Source organism: Gobius niger, assembly GCF_951799975.1.
Source record: "Gobius niger genome assembly, chromosome: 13".
NCBI lineage: Eukaryota > Metazoa > Chordata > Actinopteri > Gobiiformes > Gobiidae > Gobius > Gobius niger.
In genome coordinates, this window is record NC_136864.1 from 13,884,677 (window position 1) to 13,900,203 (window position 15,527).

The window sequence follows — 15,527 nt, forward strand, 5'->3', positions numbered from 1 at the left end:
AGGAAGCAGTCGAGGCATGACGCTAGTTGGTGCGAGAGAAGAGGAAGGGGTCAAATGAAGACAAGCAACTCTGCAAAATCCAACAGTGTGCCTTGATTTGTGGCGAAAGTCCCAGAAACTTCAACTTGTAGGCTCCGTGTTGTTCAGACAGGTTGCAGCGTTACGTCAGCGCACGTCCCCAAATGTTATTATGACACTGAAAACATTTAACCTCTGTCCATGTGGAACAGTGCGTCGTGCATGACTCATCGTTATCTGCTCTGAATCACCGTCACCTTTCTCCTTGCACCCGACACTGACCAAAAGCCACCAACAACATGGGAACTGACTGTCCCCTGCTTACAGAGAATTTCGCTTTTGTTTGTACTCTAAACCATAAACCGAGCTTCAGAGAAAGATTAGATGAAAAAATGAAAGAGAAATCCAAGCATGCGAGGGGAAAACGGTCTTTCCTTGATGCAAATGGGTTATCAAAAAGGCACACTGCACTCACCGCCGCTTTGGGGAAAACCCTACCGCTCAAATTTTCAAAGAAGGTAGATTTTCTTGACAGGATTTATCTCGAAATGGGAACCACGTCTACACGTCTTGATAAACCACTAGTGGTTTTGAGAGATTTGTCAGCGCAGAGAGAATCAGAGCAGACCGAGCGCTGGAAACATTTGAACTAGAAGGAGGCACCTTTTTCCTGTTTCTTTGGTAAAGGTTCTAAGATTTACCAAACAGCAGGTGATTCCAATAAAAAGGTGTGTAAAAAGAATTTCCCGTCCGTCAGTGTTTCTCAAGTCGTGGTGCAGACATTGCTGGCAGGTTGCGGTGTACTCAGAGGGCTAGGCTTTTCTTTCATTTGGGGCAGTGGTTTTCAGTTTCAGTCTTTATTCAGTTTAGAGATGATTACACATTTTTGTAACGCACTTCAGTTCAACGTTTAGAACTTGAAACAGTTAGACTGAAATATGTCTTAAGTGTCCAAGTTCCAATTTAGTCCTAATGTCACGAAGGCATGTTGGTATTTGGAAGGTCAAATATTTTTGTACATACAGTTTTTTTTTTTACATGGTTTATATCTGATGGAAAGGAAAGTCAAATATTTTCCTAAGCTTCCCTTTCTGAGAAAAGTTGAAGAGCCACTGCCCTAGAGCTAAAAAGAAAAGAAAATCAAACAAAAGCAAAAACGTGTCAAAACAAAGACCTGGAAAAAGAACAGGACTCATCCATCTTTACCTCTTTAGTGAAAACTACACCGGTGCTCACCTTGCTGTTCCGACTTCCACTAACATTTGAAACAAACGTTTTCAAAGTTACCATTGTACCATCCATGCAGAGACCTACAGAGCCCCGTTGTGTAACCCCCCACTCTGCTGTAATCAATCACTGCTATTGACATGCCTCTTTTAGACCAATGGAACACCAGGGGGTCTGGACCTCATCCCCTGAGATTGGTCCATTCCCCTCGGCTGTCCCGCCTGTGTCCGTGCTAACCACCAATTAACTGTAGAGTTAGTCCCATAAAGGCACGGGGCAACATCTCCTTTGGGACCTGAACATTATGCCCCCTCTCTTTGGGCAGCGCCAGTGAAGCTCCTGTAAGTCAGCTCAGGGTCAGGGGCAGTCTTTACACCATCATAAATTAGGATGGGACTGACAAATTAGGCGCATTTACAAAAAGGTCGACAACGTGGCAAACAGCTCCATAACAGATGACGTTAAGGTGCACTTCCAAAAAAAAAAAAAGACAAATGTGCCTCAAAAGTAGGAACTGCTTTTTGGAACAGCAAAGTCAAAACAGGAACCAAACCAAGACGAAACCAGGGCACTCAAGGAGTTCACGTGACACAAAATGTAGAACACCAATTATTTAAAATACAGGGGTAGAAAGTTTAAACATAACCCTCAATTCTGCCAGGATATTTTGCGGCCGTTGTAATACTGGCTAAATAATAATGAGTTACTTTTTGGTGACTTATGATACAGGCATGAAAGCACAGCCAACAGTGCTTTGCCACGTGGCTAAACTGCGCTACAGTTTTCCACACATGTAGACAAGATGCCTCCATTACCATCCTCCACAACCTCACATCCATCTGCATTTCCCAGCTCTGTGTTGCCTTCATGAGCAAGCAGCACTTAACCTTTCATCAGCTATGATTCACTGGAGAGATGCTGCTGGAAACAAGGGAGCGCTGGAAGAGGCCACATCAGGACCATTAACAAGCTGTTGGAAGGTGCCCTCTGACGGCACACCTTCACCCAAACCCTGGTGTCTTTGGTGCAAATTCTTTCAAGCAACAGCTGGGATTCTGTGAAAGTTCAGTGTACCGGTGGGAGCGGCGATGTGCCGTTTGTGCAGCCAAAAGCAATGGTAGCAGTAGCACATGTGCAGGCAGTTTGAGTCCAGTTTCCAACAGTCTTGACACTCCTGAAGGATGAGTGGCCAATGCTCTTCCTTTACAGCAAGAAGGTTCGACTGCCAAACAGCGTGATCCTTCTGCACACAGTTGAAAATAGCAACATTTCCTCCAGATGTTCCGGCTTCCTCCATCAACCCAAAACGTGTATAATAGGTTTATAATTCTGCAAAGTACTGCAGCCACCCACTGCTCCAGACAGGTTGGTCCAGGGGCCTTGAAGGTCGGGTCAAATGCAGACGTCAAAATTCTCGACGGGACAGTGAAGTATCAACATCCCGTCAAAGCTCACAGGCCAAAATTTCAGTTTCAAGTTCATTTTTAGAGCACTTTAAAACAATACTTGGCTTCTATTCTACAAAATGACTTAAAATGTAAACAACAGGCAAAACAAAACATTTACACCATTCACTTTATCGTCCAAAGATAATGGAAAAGGTTTTATATGAGAAGACGACTCGTTCGTAACTAAAACAAATCAATTTCATTATGAGTTTCCTCTATTGAAGGCAAATCGTTTTGTTTTTCGAAGTCTTCTTTTGACACAATGTGGCAAAAAAACAAAAGCAAGACGAGAAATGAGGTCGAAATGGCATTAAGTTCCATATTAAGTCCTATAGATTTTTTGTTTGCATCACCCAATATTGCAAAACAACATTTTTGCAATATATTGTGCAGCCCTCAATACAACACCAAAACAGAGGAAGTGGTTAATCTTCAACCAATATTATGCAAAGGTAAAAAAGAAAAGAAAAAAAGAAACCTGGTCCCTGGTCCTAAACCTGCACTGACTGGCATAAAATATGACGTTAATACGAAGCATTTGTTTCTTGTTTTGTGCCATAAAGCAAGCATTAAACTTCACCCGTTGCGGATGTAGACTGCCTGTCCAAAGGAGCTCACTTTGCACAATTTCATATTTATTCCCCACCCACGACAATTTTGGACTTGAGAGCAGCGAAGGATGAAGGAGGAAAAACAGGATGTGACACAAGCGAACAGACGCCGGGAGAGGTCAAGGAGAGATTAAGAGACGCACACACACACGTGGGTCAGAGATGTACTTGACAGTCCGTCTCCTCACGAGCGCACCAAACACATACTGCCCACACAGAGACACTCGAGAGGCGCATTATGGCCAGCCCTCGCTTCTAGGCACAGCTCCTGAGGTCCAGAAGGCCTTCGCTGCAGGGGGAGAGCGGGGGGATGGGGTGACGGCGAGTGCGGAGGAGGCGAGTGAGAGCCAGGTGAGAAGAAGAGGGAGAGAGGCACAGTGATGACACTCAGTTTTGAATGTCACAGCGGCGCTAAAGACCCCCGCTAACCTTTTGGCTGGAAATGAGAGGCGGTAGAGGCGGAGGTAGTGGGAGAGAGCGGGAGGAGGAGGGGAACAGACAGCCAGGCAGAGATGCACAGAGCCTGGGCGAGTGTGGGTGGGTGTGGGGGGTCCGTGGAGGTGGAGCGATGGATGATGAGATGAAAGAGGCAAACAACAGCAGCACTTCTCATCTGCGCTAACAGGCCTGCTATCCATGGTACGATGATAGCAGACAAAATGGCCACCAAACAATCACCAGTACTGTGGCAGATACTCCACACCAGTGGTTTTGAATGGGTGCCACTGTCAGTCAGGACCAGTGAGGGACAGGGGCTTCACCTGTCATTGGGAACCAATGGCAAGTGCGCCAACGGGAGTTTAATAGTGGGTCTGCAGCAGCTCAATGTGGTGGCTCTTTTGGTCGAAAACATAACATGTTGAACAACAAGATTCATCTCTGCTCCAGGACCAGTTGCTCCATGTCTTGTCACTCACACCCTTTTTCTGTATTAATGTCACTGAAACAAATATTCAAGTCTGATTTTTGAAGCAGCTTTCCTTCAAAAACGGTCTTTAGACTTCATTGAACTTAATTTACCCCAATCACTTCATAGACTATGTCCACACTCAGATCTGCAGCTAATTAATGCATCTGTAAATCCCTTCACGCAGTTGTTTCTTGATAAATTGTTACCGTTTGTCATATTTATTAATTTTTATCTTATACAATATTCAACAATTCAAAATGGATTTTTATGCTCTTATAGTTTAAAAGTGTTTGTTTACCATTTATCTCTATCACAAGATGTATGTTTCATATTGCACCAAAGTCCTAGTTTGTGAACCTGTTGGGTATTTTCTACCGTCAGGGCCGTCCTTTTGGAGTCACTTTGTATAATAATAATACAGCACAAACGCGTGCTGTATTATTACGCTTTTTTTTCCACAAATGACTGACTGAGCTAATATACTACTATATATACTACTTTTATGGGGCAAAAACAATTTTACCCTACAAAAAGGAAAAGAATGTCAGGTATAGCTCCTTTAAGCTGCACAGTAAATGTGTGAAACAAATCAATAAATGATCCAGAAACTTTTAAAAGCTTAAATAAGAAGAAAAAGTGACGATTTCACTCCAATAATTCAGGTTATTTAAATATTTTCAAAAATCCAGATCACGAGTGCCCCACAGTGTCAGCACAAATCAGGATTACACATCAAGATCATAGAAGGCATGATTTTACATTAATTTATAAATCATTTCTTATGCACAATACTCAAGATCTCTTAACTAGAATTCTTCTCCAAGAAAATATTCACGTCTTACTAGTAAAATGTTGCCTAAAGGAGGAAGAAAATGACGACATGAGTACTTTTGGACTTAAATAAACTTGTAGATTTCCATTTGCCCGACAAGTACATGGCGTAGCTGTGTCTCCTCACTAGGACACATTCTTAGATTTTTCTCATTTGTCACCAGTCAGACCTCATGAGATTCTGTTAATAGAAAGAGCTGCTAATAATTTGACTAAGAATAATATTAGTTCAGTGGGTTCATTGTCTTCAATTACAATTTACTATTACTTTAGAATCTTTGAGTCTGGTCAGTATGCGAAAGGAGTCCAACTAATGATGTGAGGGTTATTTACTCATCATTATGGTAAAACTGACATGTACTACACTACAGAAGTACAAATTACATTCTTAATGTAATACAATATCCTGCAGAAGTGGGAACTCAATTAGATAACCCGAATGGAAGTTGGGAGTCCCCAGTCAATCTCATGGTCAGTTCCTTGACCAGAAGAAAGCTGAAGTCCGCCGTTTGCTTAAGGTCAATAACAGTGACAGTAAAGTTAAAGGAACTACACAGACAATTCACGAGTTGTAATTGCATTACTGCGTGAAATTTGAATCATCTCCCTTGTGAAAACATCGTTTTTCCTGTGCAGACAGTTTGTTTCGCCTCATACAGTGTTATGAAGAATAACGCCTTTAAGTGGAAAAAATAGTCATATCTAATAGCTGAATGGTTCCGGCTTCAAGATAAAAATGGAGCCTTTAATGATAAGTAAAGTTAAGACCTGTTGAGCAGCATAGTCAAGGGCAAAGCCAATGCCACTCTAAAGTCTTGTGGTAAACTTGAATTGAAACATAGTTAGGAAATGCTGCTTCATTTTAAAACACAAAGTAAAATAAGTTCCACATGTTGGAAAAAGATGTAAAATGTGTTTACAATGTTTATTTTTTATTTTGGAAAGCTGAATGGTTTCAGGATGTTTAATTGCATCTTTGTGGACTTTAAGATCCCAGTTGAGTTGACAAAACTACATGTTGTTGCCATAAACAAAGCGTTTACTGATCATTTGCTCCAGATAAACAACTTCAAGTTGAGTGAACGAAAACGGAAGAGAGTAAACAGGAGATATCCATGCAAGATCAGTGACTAATACACGCATATAGAGGCAGGACTGTATAAGACACTTGTGTCTTTGGCTCAACGTGGATCTGGACGGGGCCAGTTTGACCTACTTTGCTGTGGCGAAGCAAACAGGGTGACCTCAGTCGGAGATACCACACACCCATCTCACAGCTTTTTCAGTCCTGCCTCAAAGAGAAGAATGCAGAGTCTAGATCAGTGACCGGTCCAACAGACTGCAGCACAGCTTTGTCCACCAGGCTGTCAGGGGGCTGAACTCTCTTCCCTCCCTCCCTCCCTCTGCAGCCCCTTCTTGAGCGAATTTTGGCAGTGCTCTGTAGTGGTAACTGTTGTCTTTTTGCATCAGGGGTTAATAATTTTGATTCACTGCATGTGCTTTACATGATACAATTGACAACAAAGCTAATATGACTTAAATGAACAAAACTTTGAAGTGTAAGACTGGCCCAGGAAGGGCACCGTTTTTTGTTTTTTTCCCCAGACAGTGTGCCTCCTAGTTTAACCACAAGAAAAGGCAAAAGACCAACGAGAGGAAAGACCAAATAGTGCTGAACATCTGTTGTGTGTGCGTCTTTGTGCGTGTGTGGTCGGGGCCTCTTATCTCTCACTCTCTGTGGCCCGCTAAACATGACTAGCTGCCATCTTGGCTCACGGAGACAGAGGTGGTGGGGGTAGCAGCTCCTGGCTGTAGCAGGAAAAAAAATGAGCACGCACTTGTGTAACTCCAAGTTTTGGATATGCACATTAAACCACCAACGGAACGCAAAAGGGAGCGATAATCCACGCGTGGACTCTCTGCGTTAGATAAAAAGCGAAAATGTTTGGTTACACAGACTTCGCAGCTTCCCAAGATGGCAAAGTTGCGTGAGAGCGACCATTATGCAAGTTGACCGATTGCGGCATGCATAATGGAGAAAGCATAGGATCTCACAATCTACCGCACGCAGCTACGATAAAGTAGGGGCGCTGTACGATGAGATCCGCGTAAACACAGAGAAGTGCGCTGAAGTGACCGGGGACAGACCCAGAACAGGTGTTGTTAAGATCAGCCTTTGCCTCTATCGAACAGAGTAACAAGTGTAGCTGTGGAGACTGACAAAGTTGGCTGTGCTGGCACAGAAGCGCAAACTCTTCACAAAATCTCATCTGCGGAAAAGTACTACGGGACGTGTCGCGTGAGGCGCTTCACTCCCAACACAAAATAAAGCGTGCCTTCTTTTGCCTCCGAGCTACAGTCGGACAAACGGGCACCCCGAGCGGTTTAGAGCCTAGCTCGGGGGCTACAAAGTGGTCCACACACAATGAGGACAGTTGCTAACAGCTAGCTGAAGTTATGTGTCCTAGCACTGGGCTAAGCTCCAGCGGCTAGCGCTGCTAATTAGCTTATCAGCGGCATTACGCACGGCGTTCCGGACCGACAAACTGGTCGCTCATCTGGCAAATGTTCATGAAAACTGTTTTTGCGTGTTTTCGCGGTGCATGAGCTCTATTGTCATTCACTATTCCTATAAGTTGTGTTTGATTGAGTCTGGAGAAGCAGCGCACTGTTATAAATACAGCTGAATCGGAGGAATGACCGTCTGGCCTCACAACTCCCCCCACTCTACTCCACTGCACTGCTCCGTCCAATAAAACCAACGGCTACTACACGCACTTTTCACCGCTCTCTGTCAACAAAGTCGGTTCCCCAATTAAAACAACGCAATATACTTTGAATTCATAAAAAGTACTTTTATTCCTCCAGTGTACGCAGTACTTTGGACATATCTGCTGAGTACAGTCCGCTGGGAATCTCCCTGAGCTCCCTTCATTCAGTCGCCAGTGACTCACCTCTACACTGAGGCACCTCGTGTCTTCTACAAGCTTCAACACAATTAGCTAACAAGGCTAACCAACTCTTACCTAAGCATGGACAAAGTTAACATTTTGACTTAACACTTCTTATTAAGTTTACCAAGTAAACGTGTGAGAAAGATACCTGCCCAGGAAGCCTCCCTTTCCACTTTTTCAACTAAGTATCGGGACTGATGCGTGTGTGTGAGCGGTGCAGCGGGTGGCAAAGCTAAACTTGCTATTGTTAGCATGTCGGCATGGCAGCCGAGCGAAGCTTCAATGACTTTCTACTGAAATAGCGAAATAAATCCTCTCCCTCGTGTCCAGTAAAGCCTACATCGTGCTTCTGTCGAGTTTTGCCCAGAATGAAGCGCGTACGTCGCCAAGTCAACGCGTACGGCGGAATAAACCGAGTCCTATTGCGGAGAAAAGTACAGAAAACTTGCCATTCGGGTATGAAATGAATCCGTTTAAACAGTGCAAACAAGTATATCAACACAGGGACTGGATAAAGGTACAATGTAACAAACGAGGGAGTTTTTATCTTACCCAGCAAGCTCGGTCACTTCGGGCTTTTTATCAAATCCACCTCCCGTTTGTGGGGTTAGTGTCTCCGCTGCTTGGGAAAAAAAAAATCCACCGTGGTCCTTTTGAAATATAAATAAACAGAGAAAAAAAGTTCAAGTTTTAAATTTTACATGCGATTTTAGTCCGGCGTGCCTCTCAAGCGCGACCTCGCCGACTAGTGTGCGTTGCTCTTGTCTCCTTTGTGTTAATTTCACTCAAATCGAGTTTAATCCGATCGATCCCCGGCTGGTCGCGCTCCCGAGTCCTCCCCTCCAGACACTCGCTCACCTTCCGCGGCCAAGGGGGGCGCGCTCCCGAGCACCTCTCATACGGATAAACAGGCGGCGTGCGCGGTCACTGACCCCGCCGTGCTCGTGTGACGCTCTCTGGGCTCTCATTTAGGGATGGGGGGAAGAAATTCATAGGCGTCACCAGGCAGGCACAAGAAAAAGTGGCCACATGTGCGTAAATGTGCACGGGGTAAGGTTTTACGCATGTACGCATGGCACCATATGAGGGAGTTTACGGCGCTACTTAATATTCATGACACATTTTAAGCGCTTGCATCAACGTATTACCTCACAAAGGTCACTAATACACAGACAGCAGCTATACAACCCGAATGATGCATCTTTATTTGGTGATAAATCGTCCTTTTGCACAGTGGCTCTCAAACTTTTCACATAAAGTAGCCAACCACTCGAATAAATGGCTCTCTGAGTATCAAATTTGGATGAATCAGGTCTAAACAAGAGCTGAACAAGAATCTAAAATAGGAATAACCCATGACTGAAGTGTCAATCAAAGCTCCCATCAGAAATGTGTTCAGCCTGTTATGATCCATAAGAATGGAGATAGAACATTAACATTAACACTATCATTGTGTGTGAGTCCAAAGGTTGTTATGCTTGTATAGCCTACTACATTATTAACATATTGTACATACATTTCCAAACTGAGGTACAAATTAAACCTTCTAACCAGATTCACTTTGTTACATATATGAGGCTGCTTTAATGATCACTTTGTAAAACGGTCTTTTCATCAGAGGAATTTATTGTAATTATTGAAGTTCTCTTCTGTCGACATAGCTAATAAAACATGCCTGAATACAGTAACACATGCCTCATTGTAAGTCATCCTTACCACAGACTGCTCCAAGAGTTTTACATATTTCTGAGCTACATCTGGTTTGATCTTATTTTAGTTTGCTTTGAAAAATGGACGTGTAGAGACATGAATGTCTTGTGCATTTCGGTCAAAGAACATACCTTTTATTCCCGTCACATTGGTGCCGTGGTTCAAGACACACAATTTAAAAAAAAAACTTTCTGACTCCACGGTGGCAGAGGGTCCAATTTGGTCCCATGCAGAGATAAAAAGGGGGACTAAACCACATCTGAACACGTTGCATAGGAACGTCACTTCTTGAATCACATGCCATAAAGTCTATTTGATGTAAATTGTTTTTGATCTCGACAGTAAACAGAATTAACCATTTTTCATTTCAGTCTTTTGAGTTGGATGTAGGACATGGGAAAGCAGCCAGGGATGACTTCAAAAGTGAGCTGCAAGAACAGGCCTTAACCGATTGCAACTTGCAGTGAAAATGTTTCGCTACAATGACTGATTTATATTAGAAAACAAGTTAAATATTTACTGTTATGAATGTATGTATTAATCAGGCAATATTTACATACCTTTTATTTAAACTTTCTATCACATGAGGGCAAGGCTGGCATTATTATGGCTCTTGTTGATATAAAATTCTATAACTCTATTATAATGAGTGCTCTACATGCATCAAAACATGCTCTCCTTGCTTCCTCCTAGTTTGTTGTGGTTCTCAAACTTTTAACACAAGAACCACCAGGTTTAAATCAAGATCCACTCAGGACTGACCAGGGTCTAAAGTAGACTTAAATGTCTCAATGAAACCTCTTTGTTGTTGTTATTATTCAATACGTCAAATGATGGTGTCTTTTATAATGAACTGATAAAGCATGAATTGAAGATCAGGACAGACCCTCGATCAACAGTGAGCGCCGTAGCCTTGACTGTACAAATGCGAAACGTTTCTCCACAAGTTTGATTCATTGAGCAGAGTCCGTGCGACCTCGATCAGGAAATACAATCTGATGACTGCTGAAGGTCAGAAAGAGCTATTCCCACAGCTCCGGTCCAAACCTGTTAATGACTTGCGCAGATAAACTCTACAGGACCCGGTGATTGATAGTGCCATTAAATACTGATACCCAAATCTGAGTGAGAAAAGTTACATTTCATCTTTATTTCTCTTTCGCTTTGGAGTCATATTTCCTTTATTACCCATATATTGCATTGCATTGTATTGTAATGTTGGTTGCCCATAACCTGTGCAAGAAGACAAGGGAGATGAATAAGTTTAGGCTTGAGATTATACTTCATTACTTAATTTTAACATGCTTTCACCCATCCTTAAATTTCACTGGAGCAACAAGTCAGGAGCAGGGAGTGATCGTCTTGCCTGCAGATTTAGCCAATCATACACGTTTTAGGTTCAGTAAACAACCTTTACAGGTATGCGTGGAATACTAAAATAGTGAAAGGGATTCTGAGAAACGTTTACTCTTCCTATAAATTACAAGATTTAGACCAAAGAAAATGTTTCATGCAGTGGTACAAAAATGTCAGGCCTGCTCATGTTCTCCTACTTAATAAAGTCTGGATGCAGGGGAGTGCATACTTTCTTTTCACTGGCCTAATGAGGACAATGAAATGTTTTTGGTGGCATAGTTAAAATGGCATCCGAAAAACAAAGTAAAGACAATTCAACAACAAAAAAGAACAAGGGACAATCAGTTGTTTTTTTCTCAAACACTGTATTTTTCCATCTCCACATAACCAACAAAATGACATTTTTAGAGTTTAGAATGTTTTATTATAGTTTATCGTGATAGCATTTTTTTAGCATATTTTTTTCCGTTTTTTTTTTTTTAAGTTTAATTTTTTCCCAAATAACAAACACAGCAAAGAACATTTCGAAGGGAGAGGTAGGGGCAGGAAGTAGAGGGAGCGGGAGGAGAGAGAGGAGGGCCACGTAGATTAGATAGATCGATCCATAGATGGTTAAATATAGATGCGCCGCGTTTGGCTAGTTCCTCCCCCCCGTTAGCCCCTCAAAGTCCACGCATACGCACACACACTCACACTACATGTCGCTTTACAAAGAATAACCGTTTGTCAATAACTGAATTATATATATATATATGTATATAGTAATTAAAAGATAAAGTAATGAAACACATAGCCGAGGAAACATGGCAAGTTCTCACACCGTTTTGTGTCATCCTGCAGTGAAAGACTCGTCGACTTAGCGTAAAAGGGGACATTGCGTGGAACTAAACGAAAATGCTTTATCAAATGGGCGCTGTATACGTCTTGCGGGCCATGTGTGTGTGCGTGCATGGAGGGGATAGGAGTAATGCATGTGGACTTTGTAAAATGCCCCACAAAACCATAAATCTACGCATTTCTCTATACGGCTAAATATATGTCAACAGGCTATGCTCAGACGAATGCAAGTGTTTGATCACATTGCCAAGATGTTGTTCATTCATCGTAACGCACCTTTAATTTCTCGCTAAAACTATTCCTAAAGGTCTGAACCTATAGCCCAAGCGGTGACTATGTAATGCTTTGCCATCTAGTTAGTGGTAAAATGCCTATGTGCAGGAAAAAAAGGCTTGTGCACTTATATATTCAATTTAGCAGCTGTCCAAATCTCTCTCAAGGGGGCAGAGTTAAGGCAGACAGCTGATCTGCATCAAGTCAGATTTTTTTTGGGGGGGGAACAAAACATGACTAACATTTGCCACTTCCAACAGAACGCAGGTAAACATATCATTTTGGCATAAAAATTGGTACAGAGCAGATGATACATAAAGAGGGGGGTGAGTAAAGGGTGCAAGGATAACTTAAAAATGTTACAGTAAAGCAGTGACTAATACATTGGAGGAGAAGCAAAAATAATGTTATGAATCAAAGCGCTAGACAGTATACACGTTATAGCGGTTCGGCTAATTCATGGTGGAAATTTTTAAAAAATGGAGACGCCTCGACATTTGCGGTGGTGCCTCACCAGGGACTCTAAATGCCTTAATATGGCCAAGAGAACAGCTTTATAACACGAAACGAGCAAAAAAAAAAGGGAAAACCTCAATTCGACCCGGGACACTTGGGGGGGGTTAACCGGTTATAAAGCGGTTTCAAGGCGCGTTTTCCCAGTTCTAGTGAGGACACCGAAATAATCTCGACATCATCCAGTAAGCTACATGAAACTCTAGAGCCATATATACACAGAAATGCACCTGATAAATACAGTTATCAAAAAGAAAATCTCAAATTCCAATCTTTTTTTTCTTCTTTTTTTTTCAAAATCTTACTTCATTACTTCATGTTGACCGCCGCTGCACTCAACATCGCCCCCTATTCCGCTTTCCAAAAACACATCCGTCGTCAAACAGTTTGGTCATTTATTCTCTTAAAACACTTTTTTGTAAGCCACATCCAGTTTATATAGTGTTAAATATACAAAACAAACATGACGACAATTATAAAGGGGACAAAGTAGCATCACGTCGTTGGTAACTCATTCCAAAGGCTTTAGCTAAAACTGACATCTCTCGGAAATACCTATACATGCACACAGGCACAGCATGTAGAGTGAACAAGTTGTAGCTCGCCTCGCTATCAGCATGGCTGCGTCACTTCTTTTAAAACGAATAGACACAACACAGCGCTGCGGTTTTTAATTCAGTACAGTCAGATCTGTCTCGTACACAGGAAAAAGCCACCTAAATTTGAAAACTAAGGGTTAATAACAATAATAATGCCTTACATCTCCAGCGACAAGCAAAAACTCTGCAGCATTTTAAGGTTAAAATCGGGTTTTTTTGAATAAAATGGTGAAAGGATTTTGGGGGGGATTTGAAGGTGACTTTTTGTCCATGTTAAGACTTTTTACTGTATGTTATGCTAACTGGGACGCAAAAACTACAACAAAAAAAAAATGTACAAGGATGGAGGAACACAAAGATCGGGGGGTGAGAGAACTCAATGGACAAACTGTTAGTGAGCTTGGACAGTTCTGTAGAAACGTAAGGGAGGGTTGAACTTTTGGAGACAGGGCGATGGTTGGGACAAAGGGGGGGGGACAGAGGAGAGGAGCATCCCGAGTACGAGAGGGGCGTCCTGGATCGGTCGAGAGGAGGAGCTGTAGGGGAGAGCGGTGGTGGTTTGTAGGGGGGTCTTCAGCAGCAGCCGCCTCCAGCCTGTTGGCCTCCCTGGCTGCCGGACAGTGTGGAGCTGGGAGTGGGGTGCTGGGGTCCAATCTTAATACCGTTAGCCTGGAGGAAAAACAGACAGGAGAACATGCACAGGTCATTAAAATGGTGCCTGTAGCTTTGATTATAGCATGCATTTGCCGCTTCTGCGATGTCACAACATTTACATATTTCTGCCCAGCGTTGCACTGTGTACCCCAAGAGTTTGACGTCTTTGCAAAGCTCTAGCCCGTCCCAAAGATTCTCAATGGGGTTATGGTCTGGACTCAAAATGAGCCAGATGAATCCAGGCATTATGATCTTGGAATAAGCCTGTGCCATCACGTAAGAAAAAAATAAAATACATTGATTCAGGTATTCATGTCAAGTCAACCGACCTCATTCTTTGGCCACATTGCTGAACCAAGACCTGACCAACTGCAGCAACGATTTATTATTACACAATGAAAAGCCGTCACGAGGGCTGACTGATTTACTCAAAGTAAATGAACAAAAATGAGAAAAATTGTTGGTGGAAAATTGAGAACAAACTCCGTACAAATGCACCTTTCAACTGAGCAAACCAACAAACACCTCTGTAACCAAGGCTCTGTCGTTATAGTGGACTTCCTTGTTTTATTCGTTCAATCAGGTGTCATAAAGCTGCTAATGTGAAGTCCAGTGTACAAATGCAAGCTGTTCAGCAGGTTATTCCAGCCACAGATTGTAAATATAGTTGTTTTTTTTGTCGAGTGGAACTAGAGGAAAAGTCAATGTGACTAAAGGACAATCTGCCAGTGACTGTAGGCTCTGTTACTTTCCAAAACAGTGAAATGAAAAGTAATTTATGACATCTCACTTTTTCAATGAACCTGAGAGGTTAGAAAAGTAAACGGTTTTGGTCAGGTGTGTGTGTTTTGTTAATGCCTGAAAGCACATGATATGGACGTCACAAACTGTGTACAGTAAACACACACTTGACTCTTGATAGAAAAAACAAAAAATCAGCATATATAAAAGTTGCAAGCACTTGCTCAACATTGTTTATGTAAGACTTTTGTTAAACACAAACATGACAAAACGTCCAAGGCTCCAGTTCACTGAGAAACAAGGACTTGATGATCTTCTAGTTCAGGGGTAAATACTTTAACCCTTTGGAGTGTCCACGTTTGTAATGATGGTAGAAAATCCTGAAGTCAAACAGCAGCAGTTCGCATGGAAGTCAGCTTTGGCCAAAATGTTTGTTGATAAAGGCAAAAACATAAAACGTTTGATTTAACAAACACAAAACACAAACCCGATCTCTATTCAGTAACCCCCCCTTTACTACACACTGTTGCTATTTATGCTTTCTCCTCATAACAACCTCTGAAGAGAGTACAAGCAATGACCCTGAAAGAAAAAGAGACGTCTCCAACATTTGTGTTACATTATTCCCCATTATGCGCCACTAATTGTTTCTTTACAGTGGCCTCCCACCGCCGCTTTCTTGAATAACACTCTTATGATTGCAGCAAAGGGGAAAAACAAAGCGCAGAATAAGTGTGTCATTGCTTTCATGGCGGGATTAGCTTTAGCTGTGCGCTCGCTGCCTGCGGGGGCTCCTCTATTAGATCACATCAGAGGAGAGGACGCAACAGGTGCCGCGCACAAAG

At 42.4% G+C, this 15,527-nt stretch overlaps 2 protein-coding genes across 2 annotated transcripts in view; both read right to left on the reverse strand.

The window, feature by feature from the left end:
• Nucleotides 1-8,947, reverse strand: part of chd7 (chromodomain helicase DNA binding protein 7) — a 67,404-nt gene extending 58,457 nt beyond the window's left edge. Inside the window, exon 1 of the mRNA XM_079569042.1 lies at nt 8,552-8,947. The gene's annotated coding sequence lies outside the window, so the exon portion shown is untranslated. The remainder of the gene's footprint in view (nt 1-8,551) is intronic.
• A 2,576-nt stretch (nt 8,948-11,523) lies between these two features.
• rab2a (RAB2A, member RAS oncogene family) overlaps nt 11,524-15,527 on the reverse strand; it is a 33,372-nt gene continuing 29,368 nt past the window's right edge. The window contains exon 8 of the mRNA XM_079569091.1: nt 11,524-13,956. Coding sequence (XP_079425217.1) covers nt 13,861-13,956 — 96 coding nt within the window. The 3' untranslated portion in view covers nt 11,524-13,860. The remainder of the gene's footprint in view (nt 13,957-15,527) is intronic.